This window comes from Colletotrichum destructivum, chromosome 2 (genome assembly GCF_034447905.1).
Source record: "Colletotrichum destructivum chromosome 2, complete sequence".
Lineage (NCBI taxonomy): Eukaryota > Fungi > Ascomycota > Sordariomycetes > Glomerellales > Glomerellaceae > Colletotrichum > Colletotrichum destructivum.
In genome coordinates, this window is record NC_085897.1 from 5,826,705 (window position 1) to 5,845,382 (window position 18,678).

Below are 18,678 nucleotides of genomic sequence, written 5' to 3' on the forward strand. Positions count from 1 at the left end.
ACATCTCCCGAGGGTCCGGGAATGGTAGTTGTCTGAGTGATGGAGCCGCCATATGTGCTCGTCAAGATGTTGGGCAAGCCTGGCGCCGCGGTTGAGCTAGGGACCAGAATGACTGTAACATCTCCCGAGGGTCCAGTGATGGTAGTCGTCTGAGTGACGGAGCCGCCATATGTGCTGGTAAAGATGTTGGGGAGTCCGGCATCAGTAGAGGTGGTCGAGCCGGGAACCAGGATGACTGTGACGTCTCCCGAGGGTCCGGGGATGGTAGTCGTCTGAGTTATGGAGCCGCCATATGTGCTGGTGAAAACGTTGGGCAAGCCTGGCGGCGCAGTCGAGCTGGGAACCAGGACAAATGTAGCGACATCGCCTGAGGGACCAGTGACGGTAGTCGTTTGAGTAACGGAACCGCCGTATGTGCTCGTGAGAACATTGGGAAGGCCGGGACCAGGTGAGGCAGTTGAGCTGGGAACCAGGATAAATGTGACACCTCCAGAGGGTCCTGGAACGATAGTCGTTAACGTGACAGAGCCTCCGTATGTGCTTGTGAAAAGGTTGGGAAGGCTGGGATCTGGCGCCGCGGTCGAGCTGGGAACCAGGATGACTGTAACATCTCCAGAGGGCCCGGGGATGGTAGTCGTCTGAGTGATGGAGCCGCCGTAGGTGCTCGTGAGAACAACATTGGGTAAGCTAGGACCGGTTGAGGGGGTTGAGCTGGGAACCAGAATAACCGTGACCACATCACCCGAAGGTCCAAGAACGGTGGTTGTCTGGGTAATCGAGCCGCCATAAGTGCTCGTAAACACGTTGGGAAGACCGGGAGCCGCTGTTTGGCTCGGAACCAGAACAACCGTTGCCGGGTCACCGGATGGACCAATGGGCAGGGTGGTGGTGAGCGTGACAGAGCCGTCATAGGTGCTGGTGAGGATGTTGGGAAGACCGGCACTGGGTGAGCTGGTCGAACTCGGGACCAGAATGACGGTGGCAACGCCGCCGGATGATCCAACCGGGATGGTCGTGGTCAGCGTCACTGAGCCTCCATACGTGCTTGTCAAGACGTTGGGAAGCTCGGGGCCGGCTGTCTGACTTGGCACCAAGATAACAGTGACAAGTTCACCCGAGGGGCCAACCGGCAGGGTAGATGTCAGTGTGACGGATCCATCGTAGGTGCTGGTAGAAACGCCAGGAGGTCCAGGTGCCGCAGTCTGGCTCGGAACCAAGATGACGGTGACGATGTCTCCGGATGGACCGACAGTCAAGGTTGAAGTCGAGGTGACGGACCCGCCGTACGTGCTGGTCAAGATGTTGGGCAGGCCCGGCGGGGGAGTCTGACTCGGCACCAGGATGACAGTGACGACATCTCCAGATGGACCAACTGTCAGAGTAGAGGTCGAGGTGACGGATCCACCGTACGTGCTGGTCAGGATATTGGGCAGGCCAGGTGTCGTGGTCTGGCTCGGCACCAGGATGACAGTAACCACATCTCCTGAGGGCCCGACGGTTAGTGTTGAAGTCAAGGTGACGGATCCACCGTACGTGCTGGTCAAGAGATTGGGAAGGCCAGGCGCCGCCGTTGAGCTGGGGACCAGGATAACAGTGACAATATCGCCTGAAGGCCCAACGGGCAACGTCGTGGTGACTGTGACGGAGCCGCTGTATGTCGACGTGATGAGATTGGGCAGACCGGGCGGAGTGGTCGGTCCGGGCTCGGCCGTCGAGCTGGGGACAAAGATAACCGTAACGACGTCTCCTGAAGGGCCGACCGGGATTGTGCTTGTGACAGTAACTGAACCGCCGTACGTTGATGTGAGGACATTGGGCAGACCGGGTGTGGCCGTCTGACTCGGCACGAGGATGACAGTGACAGTTTCTCCCGAAGGTCCGACGGGGAGCGCAGTGGTGAGAGTGACTGAGCCGGTGTATGTCGAAGTGAGGACGTTGGGAAGTGCTGGAGATCCGGTGACACTGGGCACAAAGATGACCGTCGCGCCAGGCTCTCCTGAAGGACCGGTGGGCAGCGTCGACGTGAAGGTGATGGAGCCGCCGTACGTGCTCGTCAACACACCGCCAAGGGTAACGGTGGGTGTAGCACTAGGTGCAGCACTGGGAACAAAGATGACCGTCTGGCCGGGTTCTCCGGACGGACCGGTGGGCAGGACGGAAGTGAAAGTAACTGAGCCGCCGTACGTGCTGGTCAAGACGTTGGGAAGAGCTGGAGTGACGCTGGCACTGGGGACGAAGATGACTGTCTGCCCAGATCCTCCAGGGCCGGTGGAGATAACAGATGTAAGAGTGACTGAACCTCCATAAGTACTGGTCAACACGTTGGGAAGCTCCGGGGTGACGCTGGCACTGGGGACGAAAATAACCGTCTGTCCAGGTTCTCCAGACGGGCCAGTTGGCAGTACGGAAGTCAGCGTGACTGATCCTCCATACGTGCTTGTGAGCACATTCGGCAACGCCGGAGTAGTAGTGGCGCCGGGAACGAGGATAACAGTCTGAGAAGGCTGTCCAGAGCTGCCGGGAATAACAGTTGTCAACGTGACTGAACCTTCGTACGTGCTGGTCAACACATTTGGCAATGCTGGAGTAGTAGTGGCGCCAGGAACCAGGATGACGGTCTGAGCAGGTTGTCCAGAGGTACCAGGAATAACAGAGGTGAGAGTGACTGAGCCGTCATACGTGCTGGTCACCACCACATTCGGCAATGCCGGAGTAGTAGTTGCGCTGGGAACGAGGATCACAGTCTGAGAAGGCTGTCCAGAGCTGCCGGGAACAACAGTTGTCAGAGTGACTGAACCATCATAGGTGCTGGTTACCGCCACATTCGGCAATGCCGGAGTAGTAGTGGCGCCAGGAACCAAGATGACGGTCTGATCAGGCTGTCCAGAGGTGCCGGGAACAACAGTTGTTAGAGTGATTGAGCCGTCGTAAGTGCTGGTCAACACGTTTGGCAACGGAGTTGTTGTGGCGCCGGGGACCAAGATGACAGTCTGATCAGGCTGTCCAGAGGTACCAGGAATAACCGAGGTGAGAGTGACTGAGCCGCCGTACGTGCTGGTCAATACATTCGGTAGCGGAGTTGTCGTGGCACTAGGGACGAAGATGACAGTCAGAGAAGGCTGTCCAGAGGTACCAGGAATGACAGATGTGACGGTGACGGAGCCTCCATAGGTGCTCGTGAGAACGTTGGGAAGACCGGCAGGGTCAGTAGAGCCCGGGACGAAAATGACGGTTTGTCCGGGCTCGCCCAGGGACCCCGTGGGAAGCACGGAGGTGAAAGTAACCGAGCCTCCGTACGTGCTGGTGAGGACGTTGGGCAAGGCCGGCGTCGACGTGACCGTAGCACTCGCACTCGCACTCGGGACATAGATGACCGTCTGAGCCGGCTGTCCCGATGAACCGGGCGGGATGACGGACGTGAAAGTGACGGAGCCGCCGTATGTGCTCGTGAGAACATCTGGCAGACCGGCGGGGCCGGTAGAGCTGGGGACGAAGATGACGGTCTGACCAGGCTCTCCGGCAGAGCCGGTAGTAATTACAGATGTAAATGTGACGGAGCCTCCATATGTGCTGGTCAGAACATTGGGCAAAGCCGGAGTGGCAGCAGGATCCGAGGTGGTGGAAGAGGCAGCGCTCGGCACGAAGATGACGGTCTGACCAGGCTCTCCAGCAGATCCGGTAGTGATTACGGATGTAAACGTGACGGAGCCTCCATATGTGCTGGTTAGAACATTGGGCAAAGCCGGAGTGGCAGCAGGATCTGAGGTGGTGGAAGAAGCAGCACCAGCGCTCGGCACGAAGATGACGGTCTGACCAGGCTCTCCAGCAGATCCGGTGGTGATTACGGATGTAAACGTGACGGAGCCTCCATATGTGCTGGTGATGACATTCGCCAAAGCCGGAGTCGTCGTCGTCGTCGTCGTGGCACTCGGAATGCCGCCAGACGAACCGGGGACGAAGATGACCGTCTGAGTCGGTTCTCCTGACGAGGCGGGCGGGATAACGGATGTCAGAGTGACGGAGCCGTCATACGTGCTGGTCAGGACGTTGGGCAGCGCCGGAGTGGAAGTGGCACTCGGGATAAGAATGATGGTCGCACCGGGCTCGCCCAGTGGTCCCGTCGGCGCAACGGAGGTCGAGGTGACGGAGCCGCCGTAGAAGCTCGTAAACAAACCGCCAACGGCCGTGGCCGCGGGAGTCGACAACGACGACGACGACGTCGACGACGCCGCCGCCGCCGAGTTGGTGGGCACATACACGATCGTGGCTCCGTTCGACAAGGTCGAGGTGAAGGTGGCCGAGCCGCTGTAGAAGCTCGTGAACAAGCCGGCGGGCAAAACCGTGTTGGTGCCGGTGCTGGTGCTGCTCGCAGTCGTCGTCGGTGAGGCAGTGTTGCCCGGGACGAAGATGACGGTGACCCCGGGCTGACCGGAGGCTCCGGTCTCGATGACGGACGTCGAAGTGACGGAGCCGCCGTACGTGCTCGTGTAGAGACCGGCGGCCAGGGCCGTCGTCGTCGTCGTCGCAGCCGGGTCGGTGGGGGCGGCGGTGGTGCTCGGGACGAGAACGATGACCGTCGTCGGGTCGTTGGAGTTGACCGGGGCAATGGTGCTCGTCAACGGGACCGAGCCGGAGTACGTCGACACCTGCGTCGTCAACAGGTTGTTGCCGACTGTGGGCGAAGCAGAAGGAGAAGTAAAAGTAGAAGCGGCAGTGCTGCTGGGAACCAGAACGACGACGGTGCCGGGGTCGCCGGGGTTGGCCGGGGATGCGATGGCCGTCGAGACGACCGACCCGTCGTATGTCGATGTGACCGTAACGAGGCCCGGAGAGGAGGGGGAGGTGCCGGCACTCGGCGTCGTGGTGGGAGAGGCCAGCACATTGCTCGGGACGAGGACGATCAGAGTGCCAGTCGAGTCGGAGCCCGAGGGCAGCAAAGTCTGGAACGACGTGACAGAGCCCGAGTACGTCGAGGTGAGAGTCGCAAAGGCCACGGGCGGCGTGCTCGTGGCGCTCGTGACAACCGGGGTTCCGGCGCTGACGGAACTGCTCGGGACGAAGACGATGAGAGTGCCCTGCGAGTTGGGGTCGGAGGGGAGGATGGTCGAGGTCGACAACACGGAGCCCGAGTACGTGCTGATGAGCGTGGCAAAGCCTGGGTTCGCCGCTGTCGAGGTAGTGGTGATAGTGTCCGCGGGGGAAGAGGAAGGGCTGGCGGCGCCAGCGCCGGCGGTGGTCGAGCTCGGCACGAGGATGACGACGATGCTCTGGCCGTTGGGGTCGGTGGGAGCAACGGTCGTCGTCGTCGGGGTAGATCCCGTGTAAGTGCTGATGAGGGTTGCGAGCGCCGCGGGCGACGAGGTTGGAGGAGTCGTCGTCGTCGTCTCCGTCGCCGAAGCACCCGGAGAAGAGACACCACTCGTGGTCTCCGAAGTGGCCGAAGCCGTTGCAAAGGGAGTGAAGATAACGACCATGCCGATCGTCTCCGTGCCGCTGACCAAGGCCGACGTGGTGGTCGACAGGCCGGTCTGGGAGTAGCCAGTGGTCATCGTGACGAAGCGTGCGAACCTGGGGGCGAAGACAATGACGGAGCCGGTAGACTGGCTTCCCGAGGGGAAGATGGTCGATGTGCTCATGCCCGTGGAATCCCATAACGAAGTCGTCGTGGCGAAATTGAAGCCAGGGGCCGGAGTAACCGAAGAAGATCCCGGCGTGGTGGCAGACGGGTCGACCGAGGGGGTGACGGCCGGCGAGACGTCCGTCGTCTGGGTGGGAACCTCGACGAGAACAACTCCGAGAGCCTCAGTGCCGCTCTGGGGCAGCGTCGTTGTGCGGGTGACGGAGCCACCGTACGGAGACGTGATGGTGGTGTAGCCCGTGATGGACGGCACGACGCCGCCAGCAGTCTGCGTGGGCGTCTGGATGAGGACGAGACCAACGCTTTCTGTCCCTGTGGGGAGAACCGTTGTCGTCTGGGTGACGGAACCCGTGTATCCGACGGAGACGGTGATAAAAGAGAAGGGAGTCGTTGTCGGGCCCGCAGTGGTGGTGGGTGAGGAGGAGTCGGTGCCCTGAGGAGTCTGGATGATGACGGCACCGACGGTGTCCGATCCCGAGGGGAAGATGGTGACGGTGGTCGGCGTAAGTCCCGTGAACCCCACGGTGGTTGTGAGGAACGACAGCCCGGAGGTGGGCAGCGGCGTCTGGATGAGGACCGTCGTCGGGTCTCCGACGGCTCCGGGCGCCAGCGTCGTCGTGACCACGCCGGTTCCGAAGAATCCTGTGGTGAGGGTGACGAGGGAGGCCGGCGCAGGGGGGGCGGCGCTCGAGGTCGGTACGAGGACAACCAGGGTTGTCGGGTCACCGGCAGAGGACGGCGTGAGGGTGAGGGTTGACGTGCCAGAGCCTGCAAAACCGCTCGTCAAGACGACGACCGTGTTGGGCAGTGCGGCCGGTGAAGAGGTGGCCGAGGCCGGAGGGGTCTGGATCACGACGACGCTGCCGGGGTTGCCTCCCGAGGGAGGGAACGTGACGGTAGTTGGCGCTGAGCCTGTTCCCACGACTGTGGTCAGGATGAAGTCGCTCGGGACTTGGACCTGCGGCTGAGTGGTGGCCGGAGGAGTCTGGATAACGACACTGCCAGGGTTGCTGCCGGAAGGGGGGAAGGTCACTGTGACAGGCAGCGAGCCAGTTCCCGGAACGGTCGTGAGTACGAAGCCGCTGGGAACGATGACTTGAGGCTGAGTGACAACAGGAGTTTCAACAACGACACTGCCAGGATTACTGCCAGAAGGAGGGAATGTAACCGTAACAGGCAGAGAACCAGTTCCCGGAACGGTTGTAAGAATGAAGTCGCTGGGAACTTGGACTTGCGGCTGGGTAACTGCAGGAGTCTGCACGACAACGCTGCCAGGGTTGCTCCCTGAAGGAGGGAAGGTAATTGTTGTTGGCAAAGAGCCGGTTCCTGGGACAGTTGTAAGAATGAAGTCGCTGGGAACCTGGACTTGAGGCTGAGTGACAGCAGGAGTTTCGACAACAACACTGCCAGGGTTTCCGCCGGACGGGGGAAACGTGATAGTGGTAGGAACTGATCCAGTCCCGGGAACCGTTGTGAGTACAAAGCCGCTGGGAACTTGGACTTGAGGCTGGGCTGGCTGAGTAGCAGTAGGCGTTTCGACAACAACACTGCCTGGGTTTCCGCCGGACGGGGGAACCGTGATAGTGGTAGGCACGGAACCCGTCCCGGGAACAGTTGTAAGAACAAAGCCACTAGGGACTTGGACTTGAGGCTGGGTCGGCGGAGTGACAGTAGGCGTTTCAACAACAACACTGCCTGGATTGCCGCCAGACGGAGGGAAGGTAACCGTAGTTGGCACGGATCCCGTCCCAGGGACAGTTGTAAGGACAAACCCGCTGGGGACTTGGACCTGAGGCTGGGCTGGCTGAGTGGCGGTAGGCGTCTGGACGACCACACTGCCCGGGTTGCCGCCAGACGGAGGGAAAGTAACCGTGGTCGGCTCAGATCCCGTCCCCGGAACGGTCGTAAGGATGAACCCGCTCGGGACAGTGGGAGGAGGCGACGTCGCCACCGCCGGGTCGCCCGTTGTGGGAGTCTGCACGATGACGGTGCCCAGGACGTTGTTCCCGACGGGCTGGATCGTCGACGTCGCCGCCACGGGGCCACCAGTCGTGATCGTGACGAACAGGTTGGGCGCGGCGGACGTCGTCGGCGGCGGCGGCGGCGGTGGCTGCACGACCGATCCTCCTCCGGAGAAGATGGGCGTCTGGACGACGACGGTGCCGGCCGTATCGGTACCGCTCGGCTGGAGCGTGATGGTTGTCGGCGCGGTGCCCGTGAAGCCCTGCGTCGTCGTCGTGAAGATGTTGGCCGCCGTCGAGGGCGGCGTCGAGGGGGTCGGGAACGGCGTCTGGACGACCACGATCCCGGGGCCGCCGTCGGTGGGCTGCAGGGTGACGGTCGTGGGCGCCGAGCCGGTGAAGCCGACGGTGGTTGTCTGGAGAACGTTGTCCTCGGCATCAGTCGGCGTCTCCACGAGCACGATGCCGAGCGTGTCGCTGCCCGAGGGCGGAAGCGTCGTGGTTCGTGGGACGGATCCCGAGAAGCCCTGGAAGAGCGTCGTGAAGACACCACCGAGATCTGGAACGGAAACCGCGCCGGGCGTCGGGGTCTGGACGATGACGATGCCGACCGAGTTGGTGCCGGAGGGGGGGAAGGTCACCGTGGTCGGCACCGGCCCTCCCAGGGACACGGTGATGGCGAGGCCGATGGTCGGCAGGGCTATGGTCGGCAAGACGATGGCCGGGATGCTTAGTGTGATGCCTGGGATCACGATGGTCGGGAAGAGGGCGTTGGGGTTGGCGTTGGGGTTAGGACTGACCCCAGGGGCCGTCGCAACTCCTCCCGTCGGCTGAGGCGTGAACAGGGCCGAGGGCACCTGGACGAGAACGGTTCCTACGCTGTTAGTACCTGTGGGCAGCAAGATCTGCGTCAGTACGGCGGGACCCGCGAACGGGGTTGTCACGGTTACGAACGGCACTCCGGCAGGGAGAGTGGGCTGGGGAGCGGGTGCTACTGCTGGGTTGTTAGTGGGGGTGAGGATGACGACAGTACCGGCATCGTTGGGCCCTGCCGGCGGGACCGTGAAAGTGGTCGGTTGCGCGCCGCTGAATCCAGACTGCACCGTTATGAAGGACGCTCCGAGAGCTCCCGGGGCGAGGCCGGCCGGTGATCCACTTTGTCCCGGCTGTGGGGCCGTGCCACCCGGAGCTTGAGTCTGGCCCGGAACGACGGGTGGGGTAGCACCAGCAGGGTCGGTGGCGGCAGGTCCAGGAGCGTTGGTGGCAGCAGGCCCGGCTGGGTTTGTGCTCAGTGGGGTCAGGACCAAGATCTGGCCGAGAGTCTGGGCTCCCACGGGCGGCAAGGTGACGGTGGTAGTCACAGACCCGGAGTAGCCGCTCGTGAGACGCGGCAGAGCGCCGCCATCGGGGGCCGAGCCCGCAGTCGGAGCGTTGGTCGCCTGGTTCGTGACAGGAGGCTCCACCGCCGGAGTGGCGGCGGGACTTCCGAAGGAGAGACCGAGGCTGAAGCCCACGGGCAGCTGCTCGACGATGGTCCCGAGCAGATTGTTATCCGCCGCCGGCAGAGTCAAGGTCAGCGGGCTCGTGCCGTTGTAGTCGCCACGGATGGTGACGAGGCTGGCGGCCAGGACTGCCGGCTGGGTCGTTGCCGGGTCGTTTCCGCCCAAGCCCTGGGCCACGACGACGGTACCAGCTTGCTGCGAGGTCGAAGGGCCACCGCCCAGAGGCAGGGTGATGGTGGCACCGAGACCGGGGATGGCGAGCGCGGCCAGTGTCCTGAAGAGGGCCGGCTGGACCGTCGGGGATGGCGTCTGGACGATGACGGTCCCCAGGGTCGGGTTGCCGGCCGGCACTACCGTGAGTGTTACCGGCAGGGTCCCCGTGTTGCCATCTGTCGTGATGGTCGTAAAAGGCCCCGTAAACGAGGTCATGGCGGGCTGGACGACCACGGTTCCGGTCTGGCCAGTCCCCGTAGGAGGAAGCGTCAGCGTGACGGGGGTGGTTCCCGTGTTGCCGCCGGCCGTGACCGTTCTGAAGGGACCAGTAAAGGCATCCGGGTCCAAACTCTGTACCAGCACCGTGAAGAGGCCGTTGGGATCGTCCGCCGCCGGAGGGAGCGTGACAGTCGCCGGGCTCGGGTTTTGGCCGCCGCCGACGTTGACCGTCGTGAAGGGGCCGGCCGCGGGACCGGTGAAACCGTCCGTGGTCTGTACGACGACGGTGCCGGTGCTCCCCTCGGGAGCGGGGATCGAAATCGTCGTCTCCGTTGCCCCCGGGACGCTGATGGTCTGGAAGAGAGCAGCGAGAAGCGGGCGCGCTGTCTGGACGACCACGGCACCGACGCTGCCCGCGGTGGGCACCAGGGTGAAGACGCCGGTCTGGCCGTCTGCGTTGCCGACGGTGATGGTCGTTAGCCTGTCGAGCAAATCGAGCTGGGCGCCGGGGGTCTGGATGATCTGCAGGGCTCCGTCGGTGCCAGCGGTCTGCATCAGGACTCTCGCTTCGGGGAGAGTGACGGGATTCGGTGTCACACCGGCGTTGCCGAGGACGGTGATGGTGTTCTGGGGGCCGGTGACGGTAATGGAGAAGCTGTCGAAGGTCTGCACGAAGACGGTGCCGTCCGAGTTGGCCGAGTCCACGATGGTGAGGTTCCTGGGAACGTCTTCGGCACCGCCGATGGTGATGGTGCTATACGGCCCCGTGAAGGACTGGGGGAAGACCCCGTTGTCAGAGGCGGTGGGGGCGAGGGTCACCGGGATGGAGGCCGGACTGGGACCGGGGGTCGCTCCGGAGAACTCGGTCAGCACCGGCGTGGCGACGCCGCTCAGCAGGGAGTTGGCCGCGACGCCGACGAGGACGGTTCCAACAGTGTTACTTCCGGTGGGTGGGATCGTTGCCGTGCCCAACCAGCCGGGCTCGGGGTAGATCTCGAGAACGGATCTCGTAGTCACCGGACCGTTGAAGACGCTGCTCGCCCCGATACCTGTCTCGACGAGGACAGTCGCAACGGACTCGCCGGGCACCGGGATCAAGCTGAAGATACGGGGCTGCGTGTTGTCCCGGAGACCGCCTACCGTAAAGGTGGTCGTGGCGGATTGGGTCACGAGACGGCTCACGTCGATGGGCGTACCAACAATGGTGGTCGCAGGCGATCCTCCAGTCGGGGGGACGGGGATGCCGGCGCCCGTTGTCGGTGCTGTGATGGCGAAGGGAGTGAAGACCAAGTAAGTTCCAAGACCGTCCGGTCCCGAGGGGAACACAGTGATGGTGCTCGCCAGGGACCCGGCATGGCCACCTCTGGTGATGGTCACGTAGGCATTGGGGATGGATGATACTTGTTGAAGAACCCTTTGGTCCGGTCAGCAACCTTGTCCTGGCAGGAGGAGGGGCCTCTACCCGGCAGCGCGTGTAGCACGGGGGTGTCCGGGATAGGATTTCCGAACGACTTACCTGGTCACCTGGGAGGTCAATGTCTCCAGCTTGTCGATCTCGGTGATGAGGGTCATGGGCGCGTTGGTGATGGTGAGGGTGAGGCCATCGTCAAGGACCAAGACCGTGTTGGCCGGTAAGAAAGCGCTGATGTAGATGGGCTGCCTGACAATGAACTGCACCGGCTGCACCTCGACGGACGTGATGCCAGCGGCGCAGACGGGGTTGTCAGGGAACTGAGGCAGTCCGGCCGCACGCCAGTATTGGCCGGCGGCGGCCAAGAGGCCGAAGGTCGCGATGAGCTTCATCGCGAAGGGCTGCTGCGTGAGTCCAGCACGATGGTCTCAAGACCGTCCAAGACACCAGGTCCGGAAGCCGAGCAGCAACGGCGGGCTTGCTCGCGGACGCACGACGTTTTGTTGCTGTGGTTTGCCGGTGTTATTACTGTTGGTGTTGGTGTGTTGGTGTTGCGTTATTCAAAAGTTGATCCTTCTCTCTTTTTCTCTTTTTCTTCTCAACAGGAAGACACACACAAGGTCGTTCGAGGAGAGGCTTCTGATCACAGTTGATCAAACGATGCCATCTCTAGGGAACAAGAAAGGGAAAAAAGAGGTACGGGAGAGGCGCCGCTGTTCCAACGGGGGAGGAGAGAAAAAAAGAGGGGGGGGGTAGAAGAGGGAGTGGATGGGAAGGGGAGAGGTCAACGAAGGAAGCGTTGGGTGTATAGAAGACGCCTTGGGGACCGATTGCATCGACCAAGGAGGAAAAATATGGTTACGATGATGGCTTGATTTGATTCAACGGAGCAGGAGGAGGGGAAGGAAAATGTCGTGTGTTGGTTGCTATCCGTTGCCGTGAGACTGTTGCGTGCCTGTGGAGCGGAATGGCTTCGATGCGTGGAATGTCGTTCCTATGCGGCAACTGAAGGGGATCGGGGCGCACACGCCACGTTCAAAAGCACAACGTTCACTTTCTTGGACTTTTTTTTTCCTCAGCTTTCTTCTCGATAACGAGATGTATAGAAAAGGGGCAGAGAAGATATCAGGGCCCGCGGAGGCGAGAGGGGCGAATGAGGCGAGGAGGAGGAGGAGGAGGAGGACTTGCCGTGGCAAATGTGCAAGCCGGGCCGAGAACTCCTCGTCGATTACACGGCATAGAGGGAAACAGAACGGCGGGGATGGATCAGAACAGAGAGAGAGATACAGAGAGAAGGAGAGAGAGAGGGAGCTAGCTCTCTCATTTTCGAAAACAGAGTCGATGATGCGTCTTGCCCACGTTGGCGAGTGCCTCCTCGACCACTGGTTCTGGCCATGTATGCTCGATCCGGCCAGACGATAGATGATGGGCAGGTTCTCGTCGCCATCCGTCCCGGCATCAATCCCTCTCCATACGATCCAAGACAAGCCCCCATCAATGGAGAGGAGCACTTTGGCCGTTTCGGGAGTAGCAACAGTTTCCAGGCCCTCGGCGGTGATTCATACCGAGAGAGACTGTGAGAGAGAGATCTCCGGAGTTAACAATGACATTGTGTTGTTTTCGTAGCTCGCGGGCCGTGGCTGTCGAGGTATGCATGGCATCAACTGGGGGTGTAATCAAACAAGCCCACGGCATGGTATGTGGCTATGTGTGTGTGTGTCTCTCTCTCTATGTGGAAGAGGTATATGAACATAGTCTGCGCCCGCGGTTGGAACGACAACACCCGCCGGCTGCCATCTGGGTCGTTGGTGCTGGTCACGTCAAAATGGCAGTCGTTTCTGGTAGGGCGAGGGCTTGCCGGCCGGCTCCCGCCCTAAAGAGAGGTCATGTCTCGGATGACTTTGCCTGTTTTCGTCCGAATGCATTGCAATTCGTGACTCTGTAGGCGAGAGTCTTGGCAACGCGACATGAGAGGAAGAGAGAGATGAAGAGAGAAAAAAGATGTGTGTGTGTGTGTGTGTGTAACAGCGAGCGGCCTAGTAAAAGCTGAAGACAATCTTGGACAGATGCGTCGAAGGTCCTTCTCAAGAGGCGTCGTCTTCAACTAGGCCAAGAAGAAGCGTTACTGGTTGAACGGAGGGCGCTTTCACCGTTCTTGGCTCCCTTTCCTTTTCTCTCTCCCTCTCTCTCTCTCCATCTTTTTTTTTTTCCTTTTTCTAAGAGCCGCGACGCCACATCCCGGAAACGAACAGGATGTGGTTAGCGAGTGTGATTTGGCATCACGGCGGCCTCGGCTGTGATATGTCCGTGCTAGCAGGTTAGTACGTCCGCTAAAGACGGGAATGGAGATCTTGGTGACAGTTTGCTGGTGTGTGATTTGTGTTTATGTGTCTGGTTCGTGTGTGGTTCAAGTGCGGTTTATGTGTAGTTTATGTGCGTTTTATGAGTGGTATATGGGTGGTTTAAGTATGGTTTAAGTGTGATTTAAGTGTGGTTTAAGTGTGGTTTAAGTGTGGTTTATGAGTGATTTATGAGTGGTTTATGTATAGATTGTGTATAATCCGTGTTGTGGACGAATATTCATACATCTATTTCATGTAAGACATATCATGTAAGACAGGCCACCCCCCTCCCCCCCCCCCCCCCCCAAGAACGGTCCAGACCCTTGAACTCAATCTCACCGTTCCCATGGAGCTTAGACCCAAGCACTCCCCGGTCTATCGCACATACGGATGTTCGGATCCGGCCAAACGCCTAGACACAAACGGCCCGTGGCAGTTGAGGCGACTCTACCCGACCACCACTAGTAACCACAGACGGAAACACACCTCTGTCCGCACCCGGACGGAGGCGCCGGGGAGAAGACCCTGGACGAGAAGGGACTGGAAGTCACCGATCACAGTCGAAATGACGATTGCAGTCACAAAGAAACTTGGCCAGTTTGCTTTCATCTAGCGCCGCTCGTCTCGGTCACCCCCCCTCCATCCCCCCACCATGTCCCTTCACACGCAATCTAGGATCTCCTCGGGGTTTTCCTTGGGGCTTTGCCGAGATGGCTTCTTCCACAACTCCGGAGCTTCCTGGGCGTCCAGGCTTCCCTTCCCTCTTTTCCCCATTCGGAAAGGAACATGTGGACAATAGAGTTGACGCCCTTGTGACGTGGAGTTCCGGACATGGACGCCAATGCTCGGATACGTCCGCTTGGCGGCCCACGAGACACATCTAAAGAGGGAGGCATACGATACCGGCCCGGATCCAGGGTCCTCGAGAATGTCCTGATATAGACTTTGCCTGCATTCCATCTCTTGTCCCAAACATCTCTTCTTACCCTGGCTGCATCTGAGATCGCCCCCCCAACCAACCACCCCCTTTTACCTCGCTCAGATATGCTGCCGTTCGTCTTTGCCTTCGCCGCCGTTGCGTCCGGCGCGAGGGTCGAGCGTAGACAAGACGATTGTGCCTCCACCACAACGCTGGACGCTCTCACCGTCACCAGGGTTGAGCCCATTTCCATCTACATCTTGCCGGGCCAACTGGCGCCTACGGGCTCCAACAATGATAACAACAATAACAACAACGACCCCTTTACCGTGGTCTACACCACAGTATATCCCACCTTCTGTCCCGAGTGCTCCCAGGGCCTGAGGCCCCAGACGTACACCATCACCCAGACCTGCACCGGCTCCATCACATCGTGCCAGCCGTCAGGCAACGAACTGCCCGCCGGTTACACGACGACGCAGGCCACTTGCACCGACTGCCCGACCCCCTTCAGTGCCGTCCTCACCGTCCCCCAGGCCACGGACGCCGTCGTCACGTCGACCTATCTCGAGATCGTCACCGCCCCCGACCTGACGACGACCCGAACCGTCATCAGGACCTGTGCCAGTGAGCCCTGCCTGCCGGAGATCACGGGCTACACGGGACGTGTCTCGACCATCAACGCCGGCCTCTTTGCCGAGCCCGCCGTCACGGCTACCGCCACCGTCACCAAGACCGAGGAGCGGACTGCCACCGTCACCAGAGACCCCACCGGGACTTTCCGACCCGGAAACTTCAACAACAACAACGACGACGAGAGCGGTGCCGGACGGCTTGTCTCCTCGGACAAGTCATTACTTTTCGGCATGTGCACATTCGTTCTTTTGTTACTTGCTTCTTCATAGTAGGCGGGGCATAGGGTGAGAGAGAGGGCTTGACGAGGAGACGGGAAGATGTAAGAGGGAAAATTGTTGTTTGCTCGCAGTTGGCGAAACATACGCATGAGCGTTGCAGTTGTTACTTCATGGGCCTCTCTCTACTTGATACCATTTATTTCCCATGTCGACCTGACGGTCTAACCATTTTCTTTTTTTTTTCTCTTTGGCTTGTTTATTCCCCCCTGTACAAAAACCTAATCCAGGCCAGCATATACCATGACAGCATTGAAGTCGTATTATAGGCAGGTTTCGGTAGATAGACTATTCGCAATCAGATAGAGCCGAATAATCATCAAGAGCACAATATGCATCGCACTCTGTGAATCGCAGTCCAAACGTCAGTTTCGCTCGAGTTTCGGGGATTCTTCTCTTTCTCTTCCTCAGTACCAATTCCACCTTACAACACATCGCCGCTACTATTTACCATCACCGCCACGACTATCACTGATACTACTGCCCAATCATCTCGGTGCGTATTTGTTTGATCAAAGTGTGGAAAAGTACAGCTGGTTGGCTTCCAAGACCCTGAACAGAATCCCGGCTCTTCGGAACCCTGCCTGTGATCATTGATTGGGAAAACGGCCCAAAATCTAAGCATATCTATCCCCTGGGTCGAACCACGTTCTGAGGGGTTGCGAGGCAAGACAAGGGTTCATGTCATCGGCATTGGATGGTTCCAGAATCGGCTCTCTGACGTTTTGTCGAAGATGTCTTGCGCTTTTGCCACTCTTCCATGGCGCATGGCGTCAGTCGGATTGCCGTCGTCCAAGACAAGATGTCATTCCATCACTCGTCGGAAAAAATTACGATAGCAACAAAAGACGCTCGCCCGCGACCTCTGATTTGGAGCAGTATTCGTATATGCAAAAAGAGATGGGGGGGGAAATGTATGAATACTACCCAGTCATAGGTCTGAATTCACGCCCTTTGACCATATTGGTTGATGCCATTCGCGATGTACATGCACCCCCCCCCCCTTTATGTCGGCGGCTGCGCTAGACAAGACGATCAATCCCAAACCCGTCATCTCTAATTCTATTTATCCAATCCAGCTCTACGGAATTCTATCTATTCATTCTAGCCAAGCACCCGTGACGAATTCCTCACGACTGACCCCGTGTTTTGGGTCATCTCGGCAGATACCGTCTCTCATACTCGCAATGATCTGACAAGTGAGACTGCGTGACGGGGAGGGTTGGTTGTCTTCCGCCCCAAGCAAGCCACGGATGTCACCAGCCCATTTCTCTTCATTCCAAACGTCAACGCAGCAACTAAAGAAAGTGTACACAAACTCTTTTCTCTCTCTCTCTCTCTCGCTCTGACACTTGCGCGCTAAGATCGGCGAATCCCCCCCCGCCTCATTGCGTATTATGTGATGCAAGAGTCTGGGCCTTGCCGCCGCCACATGTTGTAATTCGTGAGTCGTCACTAGGGGACTGACGCGCTGCTTGCTGGTGGGCAGGTATGCAGCAATTTTCCATCTTCCAACGTCGATGCAGAGATCGGTACGCCCACCGCCCTTTGCCCCGGGTGTGTCGTCCCTTTACGCATGTTTATCCGAGATACGTAGCCACCGGCTTTCGTGTCTTTCGCAGAATGTACTCGACTTCCGTGAGTCATGACATCATTTGGTGTGTGTGTGTGTGTGTGTGTGTGTGTGTGTGAGTGAGTCAGTGAGTGAGTCGCAGCACAGTTGCAACTCCCATTCATGCAGATGACACCGATGCCACGGACTGGAGCACCTCCACCAGCCACCACGCGTGGATTCGAATGTCATCGGTCAGCTCCGGGTGGAAGCTCGTGGCAAAGATGTTGGCCTGCCTCACGGCGACGATATCACCGACCGAGTCGTCGGCCGTGCTCTGGCTGACGCCCTCGGCGGCCCTCGTCTTGCGCCCGGGCAGGACGGCCAGGACCTCGACCGACGACGACGGCTTGGCCTCGGTCGAGAGGATCTCCTCGACGATGGGAGCGCGGATGAAGACGCCGGGGTAGGGCGAGGAGGAGGCCGCCTTCAGAGCGTCATTGCCCTGCGTCAAGAACGGCAGATCGAGGTCGGCGACGAAGCTCTCGATCTGGCGGCCAAAGTGGTTGCGGTGGACGCGGACGCCGAGGCCGCCGATGAGCTCCTGGCCTCCCTTCTTGGTGGCGTTGGCCTCATCGGCGAGGAGGATGGCGCCGGCACATGTGCCCCATACGGGCTTGCGGTTGATTCTAGGGGGTGGGGGCGCACGAGTGTTAGACGTCTCATATAATGATGGATATATGAGAATTAGAAAAGAGAGCGATGAAGATGATGGGTTGGAATGGTTCCCGGGGTGGTGTGAACTGAGGTTCGTAGCCAAGGAGGTCCGTCCCTTCTTGAGAATTGCACAGGTACACAAGGGAATATGGAAGATGAAGATGAAGAAGAAAAGAGATGAAGAAAAAAAAGACTTGAGATTGCAGACACCACGGGACAAAAACAATCAATCGTCGACCGACTTACTTGACAAACTCCCTCAGGGGCTCCATCAACCCCGACTGCGTCGCGACAAACGAGATGGTGGTGCTCTCGCCGCCCGGAATGATGAGGGCATCGCAGCGGCGGAGCTCTGCCTCGGTGCGGACCTCGATGGCAGCGATATCGGGTCTCGGGCTTGGCGCCGGCGACTGGGCCGTCGCAAGCCAGGCGGCGGCTTTCCGCGTGAGCTGGACGTGCTCGTGGAAGCCACCCTGGAGGGCCAGAACGCCGACGGTGACGGTCGACATGGTTTGAGTGCGTGATGAGAGAGAGTGTGTGAGAGAGAGTGTGTGAGAGAGAGTGGGTGTGATTGGGTGAGTGAGTGGACGGGTGCGTGTGTGAGAGTAAGTGGATGAGATATAGTAAGTGGATGAGTGAGTATGTATGTATGTGAATTGTTGTTTAAGCCTGTTGTTGGCGGACACTTAGAGTTCCTCGAAGCCAAGAGGGAAAAATATCGCTAGAGTTTTGCAAGCCGTTGAGGTTGAGTCATTTACAGCCCTCGAGACACCACTTTGCACATAGGGGCCCCGATGAACAAGAGCAGCGGCAGCGGCAGACAGGCCTTGGCGATAAAGATTCGTGGTCGACCCTTGCTAGTCGGCCTGCTGGTGGTATTGGGCGGTTTAGTAACACCAGTTGTCCGCGGCCAGGGGGGGAGGCTTGGAGGGGTGACGGAGGAGGGGCCGTGGGGAGGCCGTTACGTACGGCCGACTTGCGCCGCGGCTTCAGGGTTCACCACGGAGTTCTCACCACGGAGTTCTTGCAGCGGTGGGTTTGTGGCTCTTGTCAACTGGTTGCCAAGGGCGCAAAGGGCGTAAAGGCGCAGAGCGGAGCAACGGGACTTGGAAAGGCGGCCGATGGTGGCGGAACAAGATAGATAGACAATAGGACAAGAGGACTGAGCGGGCATGACGGCTTGAGTTACATACAACCTTGGGGTTGGGAGGGGGGGGCTCGGCTTCACATCCGATGACAACCGCTCGCCCGCCGCTCGGAGTCGGCCCAGACCCTAGTAGCATGCCCAGGTTG

At 59.7% G+C, this 18,678-nt stretch overlaps 4 protein-coding genes across 4 annotated transcripts; 1 reads left to right on the forward strand and 3 right to left on the reverse strand.

The window, feature by feature from the left end:
- Positions 1 to 738: 738 nt before the first annotated feature.
- CDEST_03982 (Putative agglutinin-like protein) lies at positions 739 to 2,449 on the reverse strand (the record flags this gene model as incomplete). Its single annotated transcript, XM_062920141.1, has 3 exons — positions 739 to 767; positions 815 to 2,380; positions 2,434 to 2,449. The coding sequence occupies 3 exons, from the start codon at positions 2,447 to 2,449 to the stop codon at positions 739 to 741; spliced, it is 1,611 nt and encodes a 536-aa protein (XP_062776192.1).
- A 1,560-nt stretch (positions 2,450 to 4,009) lies between these two features.
- On the reverse strand, positions 4,010 to 11,336 carry CDEST_03983 (uncharacterized protein; the record flags this gene model as incomplete). Its single annotated transcript, XM_062920142.1, has 3 exons — positions 4,010 to 4,035; positions 4,100 to 10,947; positions 11,050 to 11,336. 3 exons carry the CDS (start codon positions 11,334 to 11,336, stop codon positions 4,010 to 4,012), a joined length of 7,161 nt encoding a protein of 2,386 aa, XP_062776193.1.
- Positions 11,337 to 14,330: 2,994 nt separating this feature from the next.
- CDEST_03984 (uncharacterized protein) lies at positions 14,331 to 15,277 on the forward strand (the record flags this gene model as incomplete). The annotated part of the gene is made up of 1 exon (XM_062920143.1): positions 14,331 to 15,277. The coding sequence occupies one exon, from the start codon at positions 14,331 to 14,333 to the stop codon at positions 15,108 to 15,110; it is 780 nt and encodes a 259-aa protein (XP_062776194.1). The 3' UTR covers positions 15,111 to 15,277.
- Positions 15,278 to 15,988: 711 nt separating this feature from the next.
- CDEST_03985 (Putative pyridoxal 5'-phosphate synthase subunit PdxT/SNO, class I glutamine amidotransferase) lies at positions 15,989 to 18,117 on the reverse strand. The gene is made up of 2 exons (XM_062920144.1): positions 17,632 to 18,117; positions 15,989 to 17,357 (listed from the first exon to the last, which is right to left on the reverse strand). The coding sequence occupies exons 1-2, from the start codon at positions 17,892 to 17,894 to the stop codon at positions 16,850 to 16,852; spliced, it is 771 nt and encodes a 256-aa protein (XP_062776195.1). The 5' UTR covers positions 17,895 to 18,117; the 3' UTR covers positions 15,989 to 16,849.
- Positions 18,118 to 18,678: the final 561 nt, after the last annotated feature.